The sequence below is a fragment of the Zingiber officinale genome, chromosome 11A (genome assembly GCF_018446385.1).
Source record: "Zingiber officinale cultivar Zhangliang chromosome 11A, Zo_v1.1, whole genome shotgun sequence".
Taxonomy (NCBI): Eukaryota; Viridiplantae; Streptophyta; class Magnoliopsida; order Zingiberales; family Zingiberaceae; genus Zingiber; species Zingiber officinale.
Genome location: NC_056006.1, coordinates 16,612,715 through 16,632,372, shown reverse-complemented (window position 1 = coordinate 16,632,372; position 19,658 = coordinate 16,612,715). Strand labels below are relative to the sequence as shown.

At 38.8% G+C, this 19,658-nt stretch overlaps 1 protein-coding gene across 1 annotated transcript in view; it reads left to right on the top strand.

Annotated features, from left to right (window-relative positions):
• LOC122031263 (putative disease resistance protein RGA3) overlaps window positions 1-4,032 on the top strand; it is a 54,064-nt gene extending 50,032 nt beyond the window's left edge. The window contains exon 3 of the mRNA XM_042590398.1: window positions 1,125-4,032. Within this exon, the coding sequence (XP_042446332.1) occupies window positions 1,125-3,887 (2,763 nt within the window). The 3' untranslated portion in view covers window positions 3,888-4,032. The remainder of the gene's footprint in view (window positions 1-1,124) is intronic.
• The last annotated feature ends 15,626 nt before the right edge of the window (window positions 4,033-19,658 follow it).

Sequence of the window (19,658 nt, the reverse complement as noted above, 5' to 3'; positions counted from 1 at the left end):
CCGGCCGACGCAGGGAATTAAGGCCGTCCGGACGACGTTCTTCGCCCGGTCGGCCGGACGGGCGGTGGGTAAAGGAAGGGAACACCCTCGGACAGTCGTCAAGTCGTATGGCTACGCCATACCCCTAGTCCGGCAACGGGGTGTCCTGTTGTCCCATCGAAGACATGTAGCAGTATGGTGTCAGGTAAGCTCTCTGACAAGTACATACCGAGGTATGGGTTGCTGACACGTCTGCACCTCGGTGAACGTGCATTAGTTCTCTCCTCGCTCTATATATAGAGCCTCTTACTTCGCCGCAGGTACGCGAAAAATCATCTCTGGAGCCACCTTTTGCATTATTTGCTTGCCTGACTTGAGCATCGGAGGGTCGACGCCGGGAACCCTTCCCGTCCCGACTTCTGTGCAGGTTCGCCGGAGATTCGTGCGACCAGACGGAGGCCTACGTCCTCGACTAGGAGCGCGCCACGTGCCCAGCGTCCTTTGGTTCGGTGAATCGGACAGGATCATATATATATATATATATATATATATATATATATATATATATATATGACATTGAGCTCTATTTTTTTTTCATAAGTGGATAAGTAAAAATGGTAAAAATCATAAATATAAGAGTACATCGTAATCTAGAATTAGAAGCTATTCGTGTCAATAAAGTATCAAATCAGTATTAATCAATTTAAAAATAGATATATGATCGATGGAAAATTTTTATAGGATCAAATCAGTATTAATCAATTTAAAAATAGATATCTCGATCAGCAAGAAAAGAAAAAAAAGAGTTTGTATGCCTCTCAAATGGCACATCATTCATTTTTCTAAAGAAATGCGTCCTTTTCACATATGGAAAAAAAATCTTTTAATTAATATATCTATTTTATCTCCTTTTAGTATAAACTCTAAATCCTCTAAATGAGGGACGTAATCAAAGGATGTTAGACTTCTGGACTGACTATCACGTGCGCTTCCCGATTTATCCTCGTGTTCGATGGAAAACTTCTATGGGACTGTACCGATCACCCTAGAGATAGTCAATAAAATTAACTGGAATTATTATTTTTTAAAAAATATATTTGAACAAAGGATACAAAATGTTTGAGAGACATTTCAAATTTTCCTAGAAATGCTCGAGCCACTTGTTGCTAATTTCGCAAGGGAAACAAAATTCTGAGAAGTTGCAAAGGATAGCCGAGTTTCTTATTGCAGAGTCATCGAGTCTGAAATCAATCAAAGATTTGAGCTACTTTGAAAGCAAGCAATACAATGCTTTTGATGTTACTAAACAAATCTATGGGAGGAACAGTGACCGGGAGCATATCATTAGCTGGCTACTGCTCGGTACAAATTCCAGATTTTCTCTTTTTGAGGATGAACGCAGTAGAAATAAGTTCTCTGCTATTGCGATAGTCGGCGAGGCAGGTGTTGGAAAAACAGCACTAGCTAAGGAAGTATACAATGATCCCCTCATATGCAAATACTTCAACTCAAGAGTCTGGCTTCACTTCACTGAGGAATCTGATGCTGTAAGCTTATCAAAAGCATTTTTTGTCTCTATAACTGGAAAATCATGTGATGGTAAAGAACCAGTTCATCTTCAAAGTGTTATGAAGGAAACACTAAAAGGAAAAAAGCTTTTGCTCGTGCTGGATGATCCTCATGACCTGAATCCGAGACTGTGGGAATACTTGCAAGCTCCCTTAGCTGGTGTCAGAATGGCCAAGTTTATAATTACTAGCCTGACTGAGCTAGACGCTAGCAAATTAAGAGGAATTGAATCTTATCCATTGGGTTGCTTGCATATAGATCTGTCATGGGACTTATTCCAGTACTATGCATTTCGTGAAGATTCCAGTCACCCACCTGAACTCGTTGAAATTGGAAAATATATTGTACAAAAGTGCAGGGGATTGCCTATAGCTGTGAAAACTCTTGGAAGCCTTCTTGGTTATCAAATGGATAGACGGATATGGATAGATGTTTTGGAGAGTGAATTGTGGAAACTACAAGAAACTGAAAATGACATTTCTCCAGCACTTCAGTTGAGCTACTATCTATTGCCCACTTATTTGAAACCGTGTTTCCTCTACTGTTCTCTGTTTCCTAGGGGATGTAAGTTTGACAAATATGAGTTAGTCAGATTGTGGATGGCCCAAGGTTACATTCAGCATGAGGATGAGGATGAGGATGATCAAAGTCTGGAAACCGTTGGTTGTAATTACTTCCATGAGTTGCAGATGTTAACAATTTTTGACAGATCATGGGATGGGACATTCACAATCCATGACTTGCTATATGATGTGTCGAAGTATATGTCAAATGGAGAATGCTCTTCCTTGTCAGATGGGAAGATGTATACGGACTCAGGTAAAATTCGCCAGTTATATGTGACAAGTAGCAAGAAGACAAATGAACTCCACTCTTCTAATGAAAACTTGACATTGCAGTTATTATATAAAAGTTTAGGTGGTGTCTTACCTAATGATATTTTAACTATGGCATTGATCAAGTCCATGCAAGGCATTCGGGCCTTGGAGTTGACACATCATGGAGATTCTTCAATAGCTGAAACAATTCAGGAGAGAGCATTGGATAAACTTAATGCATCTTCAGTATCAAACCTACGATTCATTCACTTGCGCTATCTTCGAATTTGTGATAGATTTATTGAACTCCTTCCTGCAGCTGTGTGTCAGCTTTACAACCTCCAGACACTGACCTTGGACAAATGTTTAAAGTTAAGAGAACTACCAAGTGACATATGCATGCTTGTTAACCTACGCTATCTTGAACTTTCTGAAGCAAACATTGAAATGTTTCCGGAATCTATTTGTCTGTTAAGAAACCTTCAATCCTTGATAGTTGATTATTGCAGAAATCTGAAGGAGCTACCCCGCAACATTGGCAATCTTTTCAACCTTTGTCATCTTGGGCTTTGTGGAACATCTATCAAAAGGTTGCCTGAATCTGTCGATCGCTTATCCAAACTGCCAACACTAAAATTGGACCACTGCAAAATCCTAATGGAGTTGCCCAGTTCCATAGGAAACCTTGTGAACCTTCAACATGTAACTGTTTGTAAGACAAAAATCACAAAACTACCTGAGTCCCTCTGTTTGTTGTCCAACCTGCTCACTTTAGATTTGGCTTACAGCAATCTTTCAGAATTACCCAATGACATAGGTAACCTCTCCAACTTAAATTACCTTGCACTTTCATATACAAATATTTCTATTCTTCCAGAGGCATTATGTCAATTGACTAGCCTTCGTACATTGAAGTTGAATGGTTGCACAAATCTTTCTCAATTACCGAGTGGTATTGGAGCCTTGAAAAGATTAAGCCACCTGGTAGTTTCTGGCATAGATATCGAACATATGCCAGCGTCTGTATGCCAATTGTTTAGCCTAGAAGCTCTTGAGATGGATGGCTGCAGAAGGTTTTTCAGTTTACCTGATGACATTGGATATCTTACTGAACTGCGTCAACTTAAGCTTTCGGATACAGAAATACAAGAGTTACCTGAATCAATATGTCAGCTATCTAAGCTGCAAAATCTGGAGCTGAATGGTTGCCAAAGGCTCTCCAAGTTACCTGAGAGTATTGGAGATCTTTCAGAACTTAGTAATCTAGAAGTCACAGAGACAAAAATCAAGGCATTGCCCGTATCATTCTGTCGGCTTTCTAATCTGCAAGTGCTAAATCTGAATGGTAATTTGGATCTTCAAGAGTTGCCCAGTGGCATTGAAAACCTTGCTAATTTGTCTCAACTTGAACTTTCTGAAGTTGGCATTGAGGTACTTCCTAGATGCATTGGCAGATTGACTAACCTAGAGAAGTTGAGTTTTGAGCACAAGCAGAAACCATTTGAGAATTATCAGTTATAAGCTTACTAAAGAAGACACTCTCAACTGTTGTGTTCTTACCACTTGCAGTCTTGGTACGCAAATTTCATGTTTTGAATTATTATAACAGTTTGTCGATGCTGCTTTCTTTGTTTCTGAAAAATGCAACTCTTAGAAGTTTACCTGGGCTCTTGTGTTAACTATTCAGCATTGTAGTGTAAAAGCTGATGCTTCTTTAAATGGACTTATATACATAGAAAATGCTTGCATGATTCTTTTTTTTTTCTGGGGAGTGATTGCTTCATCTCTTTTTGCACTTACGAGAGTGGAATTAGTCTGCACAGTCCTGTCTGAAAAAAACATGAAAGTAGGAAACTGTAAACTTCCCTGTTTCTTGTGACAATTCAACCATTTTCTTTTCAGGTGCAGTAGTTAATGGAGCTCCAGTTCAAACTGAAAAGGAGGTTAACTGAGTTAGATTCACTTACAGCATATGTAAGTGAAAATAATGCATAATAGACACCTTTACGTGTCCATTGTGTGTCCTTAATAAGGTTCATTTTGTTGTTTTGCTACACACAGTTGGCTGGGAAGTGAAAAATAACTGATAAAAACAGAATTCTGCAAATTACAATACTGGTATGTTTGTTGCATATGTAATGTTTCGTTTTTCTCTAAATACAATGTCTTTCATCTTTTCTCCAATTGTATCTAGTATTTACAAGCCTGTTTAGATCGGGTTTCTCAGTTACAATGTTATACAATATGATACACGTTTGCTAAACTTGTTCTACAACTAGTATTCCTTATTGCAATAGATTGGCCTCTATTCAGATTTAGACACTAATATCCTACTTCATAAACGGAAGTATTGAGAGGAAGAAAAAAGAAAAGACGCCCGTCTATTTCAGAAATGATCAACTCCATTAGATTCACCCAAAGCCCAAAACTTAAAAGGAAAATGAATAAAATCATACATTATTCCAGAAAATAATCGATCAATCAATTTTAACGCTCCTCCCAGTCCCAGATCGTAGCAAAACAGTTGCCAATAACACTACGAAGGTAAATAATCAGCAAGAACAGTTAAAAGTCATTTGTCCCTCATAATTTATTCCCTTTTAAAATATGTGAAATCATCTTAAAAAGATCGTCATCTAATTCAAAATATATAATTTAGAATAAAAAAATTATTTATTAAATTTAAATATTCATTTATTGTTATATCATATATTATCTTCCATATTTTCTCTTGCCTCTATAATATTTAAAGAATGAAATTCATTATCTAAATTTAGAAGTACTATCTAAAATTTAAGGAATGAATAAGATATTTCATGTAAAAATTTATTAATTATCCTATTTAAAATTTAGATAAAATTTTTGAATAAGATAACTGGGTAAATACATTATATGTTAATGGTGTTTAGTTTTCAAAAAAATATATGAATAAATTAGGGGGATCATTATGAATTTATAACATAAATTTTTTAAAAATTGAGTTTTTTAGTGTCATTAAACTCTTCGATGAAATAATATATATTTTTAATCTGATTCGACAGTTTGGTTGGATTTAAATAAGAAGCGTTAATTTTTATTTTAATTTAGTATTGTCATAAAAGAGAAGTGTATTTGAAAATTAAGTATGTCTTTTGGTAAAATTAAAATATCATATTCTATTATCAAAATGCCCAGTCCCACTAAACAAATGAATGACCTTTTAGAGAATATTTTGGCAATTAAATAAAAATTTAGGGAAAATTTTAATATTAATGGAACCTTAAGGGGTATTCTAACTAATTGACTCAATGCTGGTAATAAATCTCTTATAAATAGTGATCTTTATAGTTCCTAAATATATAATCTTTCAAGAATAATAATACCATCTGTAAAATACCATAATAAAATAATAATTAAATAATAAGGTTTAATTGACGAATAACCTTAATGGAATTTTTAGAAATTTTCTAGAAATTTTCTAGAAATTTTTCGGAGCTCGTATAACGAGTTTAAGGGGATGACTTTATAGGCTTGGGAAAAATCTATTTGGAATGACCATTTAGTGGGAGTTGATTGAGGAATAAACTTAGGTTTTGATTTTCCTAAACCTAAATTCAAATTTTATAAACCTAATACCATTACCGTGCCCTAGCCTCCTTCTTCGCCCGACGCCGCCTCCCATCTCTCACGCCGACCCTCCCTTCTTCTCCATCGCGACACCGCGCCCTCCCCCGATCATCCTCCTTGCATCGTTTCCAACCACCATGGCCTGACGCCGAACGCCAACCGCTGCATACTGCCTCACCTCCTAATTCCTCATCTTCCCTCCCCTGGCCGATCCTGATCAGCCGCCGACCATCTTTTCCTCTTCGTTGTGTTAGGATCGGTTGAGCTAGAGGGGGGGGGTGAATGGTTCACTTCGTTTTCTTGATCTTTGATTTTGCACAGCGGAAACTTGAAGCCAATGCTAACTCCGGTATTTACTTGGTATCCATCTCCTCAAGGAGGTGACTAGTCCAAGGATCCACGCCACTCACCACACTTCCACTATTCAAAAACCCTCCTTCTCGGAATCACACCGAAGGTGGAGAAACCTTACAACACTTACAATATTTCCTCTCCAAAAGGAAATAGCTCACACTCACTACAATGAGGAAGAGAAGAGATTTACAAACTTGAAATAGCTTCTTTCTTATGGCGTGAGATTTGAAAGCTTGGAGAGATTGAGAGCTTTAACTTCCAACGCTTGAGAGATCTTGAGCACTTCAAGGATTCTTCACACCAGAGCAATAGAACAATATTTTTCGTTAATCGGTGTTTATTTCTCTTTCTTCCAGCGTTTTAAACATCAAGAAAACTAGCCGTTTCTCACGCTGCTGTCGCCATGAATCGATTGAGATTATATCCCAATTGATTCACAAGTATCCGTTGGAAGCAATCGTGTCAAGATCAACGGTGCATATTCTTTTATTTGAAGTGGATCGATTGGGACAGAGTTTGAATCGATTTAGCCGCTTGCTCATGAAATCGTAGCTTTGTGAATCGATCGACTGGTCGATTCAATACCTTGAATCGATCGGTTGATCGATTCAGGATGATTCTGTGCTTCGCACAGAATGTTCACGGATCGATCGGCCGATCGATTCAATACCTTGAATCGATCGGCTGATCGATTCAGAAGGGTTCTGTACTTCGCGCAGATCCTTTCCGATCGATCAGCCGATCGATTGGCTTACCTTCAATCGATCGGCTGATCGATTCAAAGGCATTCTGCCTCACAGCCATGTCTGAATCGATTCACCAATCGATCTCTGATAGTGAGCCTAACACACATATAATCTTGTGACCTGCAGGAGCTTCTTTTGCCAAGAATCCGGTCCCTGACCTTTTCGAACTTCTCTTGTATCTGGTCTTCTAACCTGCAAGAACCCTTTTTACCAAGAATCCAGTTCTCGACCTTCTTGGACTTCTCTTGCATCTGGTCTTCCGACCTGCAAGAAACTCCTCCTGCAAACTCACAATGCATGTTAGTTCCAACGTATTAACCTAAACTTAAATAATTGTCAACACATTGAAACTTCCAGGGCATGATTGCACCAACAATCTCCCCCTTTTTGATGTTTGACAATCTATTTAAGTTTAGGCTAACTTCCAAAATATCATAATGATACAATGATAGATAATGATTGCAACAACGCTGAAAATCATTTAAATTAAACATAAGCAATAAACATGAACATATTTAAGCAGTAAGCTTGACTTTAATTATTTTAAGCGTAAACTTCAACATATATCTCCCCCTTTGTCAAAAATAAAAAAAAACAGAACTCCCCCTCAATAAGTGCACGAGACAAATACGATAAATCCGAGGGGTGCTCCCCCTAAAACACATATATCCACAGAATATAACAACACTGAAATATAGACATATATATAAAAAAGATGAAATACATCATAAGGAGTATATCATATATTAAAAAAGAGACGAAGTTCACACAGGGACTCCATAACAACAACCATCCATATAGCATACAATAACATGTCATAGCGGGACATAGAACTCAATAAGATCATCCCCCGGAGGAGTAGGATCAGGCTCAGCAGAAGGAGCAGACGTAGTGGCCGGAGCTAGAGCAACCACAGACTCAGGAACAGGTGCATCCTCAGCAGGGGGAACAAGGGCGGTGGATGGACCAGTCTGAGACGGGTGAACCGTCACCCACGAGCCCACCAAGTCCACCAGTGTCTCCAGAGTCGCCTGCATCGAAGTCTGCTGCTGGACCATGGTATCCATCGAGATACGCAAGTCGGCTACCTCTATGGTCAGCTCCTCCAGACGAGTGTCGACAGTCTCCTCGAATGTCGGAGAAGCTGGCTCGGGAATATCCTCCTCAGCATCATCCGCCTCAGGGACCAAGGCCTGTGCATCCCCCCTGTGGCGAGCCCGGGGTCCCTCACCAAAAGCACGACCATTGAGCCATCGAACTCCTGCTGGACCACCAATCAAGCCCGTCTTCTTGAAAGAGCGGGAAGAGATCCGAGAATAAGCCATGGTCATGTGCTCCAGTCGTCCCCGGGAGACATCAATCTTCTGAGATTCCAGCCAGTCTGTGATAAGATGCCCGAAAGGCATATGGATCGTCTGTTGCACGGGCTGGGTAAAATGAATGATGCAATGAAAAATGTTCAGAGCGATGTTGATGTCAAGGGAATGACGAATGACATAGAGAGCAAACATGTGAGGAGGTTGTAGAGCGGCCAAGGCACGAGAGACAATGGGGAATAGGCAGTTGATGATCACTTTAAACAAGGCATTGTTTTCAGCCGACAATTCAAGCGAAGAGAATTTAGTGATTTGAGCATTTGGCCCATCCGGACGAGGACGACCAAAGAGGAACTGATGCATGGATGCAATGCTAATATGCTCAAAAGGTGGAGGTAGCTCATCGGGAAGATTGGGATAAAAGACAAAATCATTGTTTGAAGGTAGACATTCGAGATAAGATTGAAGAATCTCATAGGAGAAGTCCAAGCTCCGTTTCGCAACACGAGTGTGATAATTTACACCATCAGAAGTGTGCAAATTATTATAAAATTCGGAGACAAGACTTACATTGACATCCCTCTCACAAGTTAACAAGGAATCAAGTTTATAGTGCTTGAAACGGTTATAGGTGTCAAAACAGGATGTCCTATAGTATTGCAAATCAACTGATCTAGGGGTTATGAGTTTTAAAGCGTGTTTGCTAAAGACGTGTTGCATTACAGCATTAGGAAATCTTTGATCAGTAGGAGGTTGAGGACGGGAAGGAGGAACGGATGATCCTTCACCCGATACACGAACCTTTTGTTTCTTTCTGCGGGATAGGAAATGAACCAGAACCACAAACAGGAAAGGAGATGCAAAAACGCAAGGACAGTGCAGATAATGCAATGCATGAGGAATAATGCAGAAGGACACACAAAATATATATAGATTAGGTCAAATATAGGAACAAAACCCAAAAAAAAGAAGAGAGCAGAGAAATTTACTTAGGGTTAGGGTTTTGAGACCGCATAGTTTGTGAGGACACGGTGACGAGGAAGAAGGGCTGCCCAGTACGTCGAGTAGAACTGGAAGAGAAGTGGAAGAGCTCCCCTTCGCCGGAGAAGCACGCCAGAGTGAACGAGCGAGGCAAACAGAAGAATCGCCTGGAAAGTCGCCTAGGGCAAGACAGCGTCGAGAGAGAGAAAAAGAAGAGAGGAGAATAAGTGGATCGATTCGGATTTAGGGGTTTAAGACGGGTTTTAAGTTCTCGATCGATCGACCGATCGATTGAGAACAAGTGAATCGATCGGTCAATCGATTCACGACGCTTCTGTGAGAAAGTGAACAGGCGTCTCAATCGATCCAACGATCGATTCAAACGGGATGAATCGATCCATTGATCGATTAAAATGCCTTCTGTGAAAATCGAATAACGTTGTCCAATCGATCCATTGATCGATTGAAATGGTCTGAATCGATCCATTGATCGATTCAGATGCCTTCTGGAAAAATTCGAGTACGTGTTCTGTAGTTAAACGAAAATACGTCGTAATCGATCCATTGATCGATTCAGACGATCTGAATCGATCCATTGATCGTTTCAGATGCTTTCTGGAGTGAAACGTGAACCTCCCAATCGATCGACGGATCGATTGGGAAGTCTGATATATCTGTATTTCTGAAAGCCTTTCAGATCCAAGATTTGGAAATGTACAAATAATTGTATATTCCTCTAAAAATCATGAAGTTTGGTGTAAACACTATTCATGTCTCATATCATCAAGGAAAAATAAAGGTTTACAAAAAACGACACTCCCTAGACAAGATTTACAAAAAATTAAAAATTGTTGAAAACATCAATGATTCGAGTGAGTCTTATCAAGGTTTCAAAAATAAGTATGGTGCCTATGGTGATTTTAAAAATTTCCAATCATAATCGTAGGGCAACGTGCACATGATTTATACACGTGCTTTCCCTATGATTGGACAAATGAATGCTTCATATGAAAACCACTTATCTTGACCAAAATAATGCATCATAACAAGCATCATGACCAAGATAAATATCCCTAACCTCTCACCCCATCTAAATCATATTAAGGGGACAATCCATGTTTTTGTGAGAGGCAATGTTACGGGAAATAAACCTTAAAGAACTCTATCGATGAAATGATCATGGAGGATGTGATTTAATCAATACAACACATTCCCAATTCCCTTCTAAGAAAGCTAAATTCAACTTCGAGAAGAGGTTTAGTGAAGATATCGGCTAGGTTTAATTTTGATCTAACATAATTTAAAATGATATCTCCTCGAGTGACATGATCACCAATAAAATGATGTTTAACCTCTATGTGTTTCGTTCTTGAATAATGAACGGGATTTTTGGTCAAGTTGATTGTACTCACATTATCACAAAGAACTTGAACATCGTTATAAGTAAGTTTATAGTCCTCTAGAGTATGAGTCATCCACAATAATTGTGATACACACTCTCCCATGACAATATATTCCGCTTCGGTTGTAGAGAGAGCTACACAATGTTGTTTTCTACTTGACCAACTTACCAAAGAGGACCCTAGAAATTGACAACTACTACTAGTGCTTTTGCGATCCAATTTGCATCCGACATAATCGGAGTCGGTATAGCCCACTAGGTCAAAAGTTTCGGTTCTAGGATACCAAAGACCAACATTTTGAGTCCCCTTGAGATAACGAAGAATTCGCTTAACGACACTCAAATGTGACTCCTTGGCACAAGATTGATACCTAGCACATATACCTACGGCGAAAAGTATATCGGGTCTACTAGCCGTGAGATAGAGAAAACTTCCTATAGCACTACGATACACCTTGGAGTCAATTTCTTTCCCCTCAATGTCTTTATCCAATTTAGTATTTGTGGCCATGAGAGTAGATATTTCCTTTGCATTTTCCATTCCAAATTTCTTAAATAGCTCTTTGACATATTTGGATTGATGAATGTAAATGCCTTTTTTTGTTTGCTTAATTTGTAATCCTAGGAAAAATGTCAACTCACCAACCAAAATCATTTCAAATTCACTCTCCATGTGATTAATGAATTCATTTAAAAAATCTTTATTTGTGGAACAACAAATAATATCATCTACATATACCTGGGCCACAAACATATCATTACCACTATTTTTCAAGAATAAAGTAGGATCAATTTTTCCTCTATGAAATCCTTTTGATACTAGAAATGTTGACAATCATTCATACCAAGCCCGAGGAGCTTGTTTTAGTCCATATAAGGCCTTTTTAAGTTTATATATATGGGTTGGACACTTCAAATTCTCAAATCCCGTGGTTGCTCAACATATACTTCTTCTTTTATAACACCATTTAAAAATGTTGATTTTACATCCATTTGGTACAATTTGAAACCCTTGTGGGCGGCAAAGGCCAACATCATTCTAATTGACTCCAATCTTGCTACAGGTGCATAAGTTTTATCATAGTCCAACCCTTCTACTTGATTGAAACCCCTAGCGACCAATCTAGCTTTGTTTCTCACCACGATCTCTTTATCATCAAGTTTTTCCTAAAGACCCATTTTGTATCAATAATTGATTTGTTGGTAGGCCTAGGAACTAAATCCCAAACTTGACTTCTCTCAAATTGAGATAATTCATCTTGCATTGCTAAAATCCAATCCGGATCAAACAAGACATCATCAATGGTTTTTGGTTCTATTTGAGATATTAAGGCAACTTGACTTTCTTCATTTCTAAAGTAAGATCGAGTTCTCACTCCTTGAGTAATGTCTCCTACTACTTGATCTAAGGGATGATTTACATAAATCCTAGTAGGTCTTGAGTCTTGATTTGTTATAATTTCGGGTTCAAGTGGCAAAGGTTCATTTTTCTCACCATCACTTTCTTGATTTTCTTCTCCTTGATGATTTATCTCATTTAGTGTTAGTTTCTCTAACTCAAATTATAATTCTTCATAGTTTGTTCTTATAGAGTTTAAAGAAGGATTTTCTTCAAATACAACATTTAGTGATTCTTCAACTAGTTTTGATCTTTTGTTGTAAATTCGGTATGTCTTGCTATGACTTGAGTAACCTACAAGAATCCCCTCATCCGCCTTAGTGGAAAACTTTCCCAAGTGATCCTTGGTGTTTAGAATATAGACCTTACACCCAAATACTTTAAGATGCTTAATTGTAGGTTGTTTACCAAACCACAATTCATGAGGTGTTTTTCCTAGAAACCTATGTATTAAAGTTCGATTTTGGACATAACAAGCCGTATTAATTGCTTCGGCCCATAAGAAACTATGTAGGGAATATTCATTTAACATGCTCCTAGCGGCCTCTTGCAAAACCCTATTTTTCCTCTCAACAACTCCATTTTGTTGAGGTGTTTTTGTTGAGGTGTTTTAGGGGTTGAAAACTCATGTTTGTAGCCTTTTTCCATACAAAAAGTTGTGAATCTATCATTTTCAAACTCACCTCCATGATCACTTCTTATCTTGTTTATCTTATGAGCCTTTTCATTTTCTACTCTATTACAAAAAGCAATCAAGGTATCTAGAGTTTGATCCTTATGTATCAAGAAAAATACCCATGTATATCTAGTGTAATCATCCACAATCGCAAAGCAATATCTACTACCATTTAAAGAAATATATTTACTACTATCAAATAAATCCATGTGAATGAGCTCCAAAGCACTTGAGGTACTTACAACATTTTTACCTTTATGAGTAACTTTGGTTTGCTTACCCATTTGACATGCATCACATATTTTGTCTTTTTGAAACTTCAACTTTGGCAATCCTTGCACCAACTCCTTTTTTGAAAGGTTTTTGATATTCTTCATGTTGGTGTGAGCAAGTCTCCGGTGCCAAAGCCACGTCTCCTCTTCTTTGGACATGAGACACTTAGCAAACACATTAGTAGCACCAAATAGTTCAACTTGATAAATATTCTCTCTTCTATGGCCTATGAGAATATTGGTGTTTAGTTCACTATGCTTGATTAGGCATTGCGATGAGTTGAACTCAACTCCATAACCCGAATCACATAGTTGACTAACACTTAAAAGATTAAAGACCATGTCTTTCACTAATAACATATTTTTTATTACAAATTTTTCTGAAATTCTAATATCTTCAATTCCTATAACTTTTAACTCACCACTATTACCAAAAGAAACGGTACATTTACTTTTGTGTCTAAATGATGAAAATTTTAATGAGTCCCTCGTCATATGCTTAGAGCATCCACTATCTACGAACCATGTTGTTGGATGCTCCCCCTTCGCGCATGCCTGTTTAAACACGATGAACCAAATGTTTTAGTACCCACACTTTGGGTCCGGTAGCATCAATAACAAATTGCTTGGGTACCCAAGCTTGAACAACCTTAACCCTTGAAGCATGGTTTCTACTAATTAGAGACATGAATTTAACTTCCTTATCTTGTGATTTAAAACCTAATTCCGCTTTGTTGTATACGCCTCTTTGAGCTCCTAGAATCATGTCTAAGTATTTTAAGCTTGAAGTAAATTTTTCTAGAGCACATCTAAGATCATCAACTTGTGATTTCAATGATACATTTTCTTTTTCAAGATCATTAACATCATTTTTGTCATTTTCATGAAGCATGCAACTTTCACATGGCACAATTTCATTTTTGAGTGATTTCAATTCATTTTGCAATCTTTTAACCTTCCCTTTTGATTTAGCTAGTGCATTGGTTAAGCATGCAATGGTGGCATACATCTTATCAAGCTTGGGAGAAATTACCTCATCATCACTAGATGATGACTCACTTGAAGACTTCACATCTTCTCCATGACTATCTTCATCTTCACTATCTTCTACATGGCTTAAGGCCATGAGAGCCATGTGCTTTGAGCTCTTCCTTTCATCTTCTTCAGATGAACTTGATGATGAGTCATCCCATGTGGCTTTCAACACCTTCTTCTTTTTCTTGATCTTTTCCTCTTGCTTCTTCAACTTTGGACACTCCGTTTTGTAGTGCCCCTTTTTCTTGCATTCATAGCAAATTACATCAGTCTTATTCTTAGAATCCACAAGAGATTTACCTTTTCTCTTCTCATCATTGAAGATTTTCTTAACATCCTTCTTGTCAAACTTCCTTGAATGTCTCATCATTCTTCGAACGAAGTTTACCATTTCACTTGATGATAGCTCTTCATCACTATCACTATCACTATCTTGTTTGGATTCTGAAGACGACTCCTTCTTCTCCTTTTTCTTTTCCTTGTGTTTCTTTTTACTCTTTTCACCTGCAACCAAGGTTATACCTTTCTCCTTATGGCTTGTGTTAGCTTGCTCATGCAATTCAAGTTCACAAAATAATTCATTCAATTTCACTATTAACAAATCCCTTGAAACCTTATAAGCATCCACCATGGATGACCATAAAGAGTTTCTTGGGAAAGATTTTAAAGCATACCTTATGAGATCTCGGTTCTCCACACTCTCTCCAACTGAATGAAGACTATTTAGGAGTTCCTTGAATCTCCCATGTAGTGAGCTTACCGTTTCTCCATCCTTCATGGTGAAGTTTTGAAGTTGATTTATCAACAAATCTCTCTTTGCAATTTTTGAATCCTTGGTGCCTTCATTTAGTTCAATAAGTTTATCCCACAAATCTTTGGCACTCTTAAAAGGTCCAACTTTGTTGAGTTGTTCCGAGCTTAATCCACATTGAAGAGTCACAATCGCCTTTGCATTTGCTCAAGCCTTCATTTTTTGTTCAACAGTCCACCTTGATGACTCAAGCATTTTTCCATTTTCAGTTGGCGCCATGAATCCCTCCGTGATAGAGAACCACATATCAATTTCGGTCATGAGATAGTGTTCCATGCGGCTCTTCCAATAAGCAAAGTTGCTGCCTTCATAGAATGGTGGTCATGAAGTACTATGTCCCTCCTTCATTGACATCTTGTAGCTCTTTAACTTGTGCTTTCTTGACAATGAATCCTCAAAAGAAAACCAACGCTTTGATACCACTTGTTAGGATCGGTTGAGCTAGAGGGGGGGGGGGGGGTGAATGGCTCACTTCGTTTTCTTGATCTTTGATTTTGCACAGCGGAAACTTGAAGCCAATGCTAACTCCGGTATTTACTTGGTATCCACCTCCTCAAGGAGGTGACTAGTCCAAGGATCCACGCCACTCACCACACTTCCACTATTCAAAAACCCTCCTTCTTGGAATCACACCGAAGGTGGGGAAACCTTACAACACTTACAATACTTCCTCTCCAAGAGGAAATAGCTCACACTCACTACAATGAGGAAGAGAAGAGATTTACAAACTTGAAATAGCTTCTTCCTTGTGGCGTGAGATTTGAAAGCTTGGAGAGATTGAGAGCTTTAACTTCCAATGCTTGAGAGATCTTGAGCACTTCAAGGATTCTTCACACCAGAGCAATAGAACAGTATTTTTCGTTAATCGGTGCTTATTCCTCTTTCTTCCAGCGTTTTAAACATCAAGAAAACTAGCCGTTTCTCACGCTGTCGTCGCCGTGAATCGATTGAGATTATGTCCCAATCGATTCACAAGTATCCGCTGGAAGCAATCATGTCAAGATCAACAGTGCAGATTCTTTTATTTGACTTGGATCGATTGGGGCAGAGTTTGAATCGATTCAGCCGCTTGCTCATGAAATCGTAGCTTTGTGAATCGATCGGCCGATCGATTCAATACCTTGAATCGATCGGTTGATCGATTCAGGATGATTCTGTGCTTCGCACAGAATGTTCACGGATCGATCGGCCGATCGATTCAGGATGATTCTGTGCTTCGCACAGAATGTTCACGGATCGATCGGCCGATCGATTCAATACCTTGAATCGATCGGCTGATCGATTCAGAAGGGTTCTATACTTCGTGCAGATCCTTTTCGACCGATCGACCGATCGATTGACTTACCTTCAATCGATCGGCTGATCGATTCAAAGGCATTCTGCCTCACAGCTATGTCTGAATCGATTCACAAATCGATCTCTGATAGTGAGCCTAACACACATATAATCTTGTGACCTGCAGGAGCTTCTTTTGCCAAGAATCCGGTCCCCGACCTTCTCGGACTTCTCTTGCATCTGGTCTTCTGACCTGCAAGAACCCTTTTTACCAAGAATCCATCCCTCGATCTTCTTGGACTTCTCTTGCATCTGGTCTTCCGACCTGCAAGAAACTCCTCCTGTAAACTCACAATGCATGTTAGTTCCAACGTATTAACCTAAACTTAAATAATTGTCAACACATTGAAACTTCCAGGGCATGAATGCACCAACACGTTGCTAGCGTAGTCCCATGCTGCCACCGATCGTCGGCCACTAGCGACCTCATCCTCAACCGACTGGCCACTTCGCTGGTATGGATTCTAGCCATTGTCGCCTGGTCCTGCCATGGTTGTAGACGCGACTACCATTGGCTCCTTGCAAGGGATCTAACCGGCAACCTCGACTCCGACCTTTGCCCGATCCCTTCCTCCCTCACCCTCTCCCTCTCCTTCGATTGCCGAAGCTTGGATCTCACTACCACCTCATATCTAATCGCCAGCACACCTCCACATCTCTTCATCGCCGGCACAGATTCATTGCCATCTCGTGCCCTAGTACCATTGCAGCCCCTCTGCCCGGTTCACCACCACAGTAGCAAGTTGAGTTCGTCAGAGAGGAGGCTACGAATCTGGATTGGGGGTGAACCTTGCAAGGTATTGGATTAGCAGGATTTGATTTCATAATCTATATTGGGATTGTATGCTTAATTGATTTCCCTGCCTTCATAGCTCCCACCAACACTAGTGCCTTACACGAAGTCTTCTTGTTGGTACACTTGAGGTAATCGACTAACCCTAGCTCTATGTGAGGAATTGATTTATACTTATTGATGATTTAGGGTGTTTGTGTCGAAGATCAGCAACTGCATTGTAGATTTGGGCATCACTTGTTGAGAACGATTTGTTGGATCGAAAAGATTTTAGATATCTCCACAATGACATGATATTGTCTACTTTGGGCTTAAACCCTTATGATTTTGCTCTTGGGCTCTACCCAAAATGCCTCATGCCAATGAAGATACCTTTTTTCTTATAAACTCATGATATTTCTCATGTGTTTTCAATGTGGGACTATGTTTGCAACCTTGCAACTCCAACAATCCCCCCTCAAACAAAGGACCACAGGCTTCCCACGTCCAATCCTCAACCCACCAGGTCTTCCTGTCCCTCAGTCCACTCGACCTACTAGGACTTCCTTGCCTAGCCGCAACTAGGACTTCCTGCCTGGTGTCTGGTCCTCTTGATCCAAACATAGGAGCCCCCACTTTCTTTGTTCGAGGTTAATATTATAGCCACATGGCTCAATCAGACCAAAGCTCTTGTGCACAGTCGGTGCTTAAACCTTTTAATAGTCATAGCTCTAATACCAATTGTTGGATTGAAAAGATTTTAGATATCTCCACAATGATATGATATTGCCCACTTTGGGCCTAAGCCCTTATGGTTTTGCTCTTGGGCTCTACTCAAAAGGCCTCATGCCAATGGAGATATCTTTTTTCTTATAAACCCATGATCTTTCCCATGTGTTTTCAATGTGGGACTATTTTTGCAACCTTGCAACCCCAATATGATTTACCATTTCTCGGTAGCAAGTATCTCCGGTTGTGAGATAATAGCAGAATCTCTGATTTTAGGTAAGATTGATTCGTTCATTTCCCTATCATGTGTAGTGGTGGATGTAATAGATTGAGTGATAGGCTAATTGATTTCGGGGTTTGGTTAGTTGTGTTGAGTTGATTAATCTATACTTGGTTGGTAAACATGGATTGATTAGTGGACTAGTTGAAGTAGGATAATTAATGATCGTTTGGATTGGGGTTTTCCCTATTAGTTGGATCTTGGGGTTTAGTTAAATATTGTAAATGTGATTAACTAAGCTGTACATTACGTGATTACAGGATTGTGATTTGAGATGAGTATCTCAACGTGAGATTGTTTAGCTCGATCTACATTTGAGGCGGGTACCTTTGACTTATCTCTTTTGATATTGTCATTCTGATATGCGTAATAGGTTATAGCTAGTAGTAATAGTTATGTTTATATTTGTTTGGTATGTCACTACTTGATACTCGTAGTACACCCATATTGTTATCTGTTATGTATTTATGTTTATGCCTCTTGATTCTTGCCATGTGTATTTATGTTCGTAGAAGTAGTGACATACAATGCATTATCGGTGCCACGCTTCGGGGAGTCCCTACCGGTGAAATTTCGACAGCATCTCCCCTGTATAGGTGATAATTTGAAATTTGTCTACACAACCCTCAGGGTCTCTCAATCCTCGGCCAACATGGCCAGAACTAGGGGTGTAAATGAGCCAAGCCGCTCGTGAGCTATTCGAAGCTCGATTCAATAAAAGCTCGTTTGAGCTCGTTTAATGATGCTCGTTAAACAAACCAAGCTCAAGCTTCACAATATTCGGTTTGTTAGCTTGTGAACATGTTCGTTAAGTTCATAAATCAATTTTTAAATAAAAAAAACAATAGTTTTGATATTGAATTTATAGATTTTGCACTCTACTTATGAAAAACATAGACAAATATATTAAATTTATTTATTAGAATAAAATTATAAATTTTAACAAAAAAAATTATAATTTTTTTAAAATATATAATTTAATTTTTAATGAATATTTAAATTTATAATTTATATTTATTAAGCTCGTTTAGGCTCGATAAAAGCTCAAATAAACTCGTGAGTCATGAATATATTCGTTAAATAAAGCTCGAACTCGGCTAGATTATAAACGAGCCAAATTTAAACATCCAAGAGTTCGGCTCAGCTCGACTCAATTACACCTCTAGCCAGAACATATACAATACAATAAATGAACATTCCACGCAGTTCATAATAAATCAACCTCCAGCTGACTACACAACCACGCAGTTTATAATAATACCTACTCCACTACAGCGAGAAAAACACAACACAACGGAAAACCTTCACATCGGAAAACATGGGCAGCATACTCAAATCACGATATAAAATCCACTAGTGCAAGGCACATGCATCACCAGTATGTATATACATAACAAGAAAACAAAGACTGAAAATAGAAAATCGTCACAACATGGAGTGGGGACTAGCGATTGGAACCTCCTGACAGCTTCAACCTGAAATAGGAAAATAAAGCAACAGGGTGAGTTCAATGAACTCAGCGGGTATTAAACTAACATGCATAATAAATTATACCTAAATGAATGATTTAGTGGTATT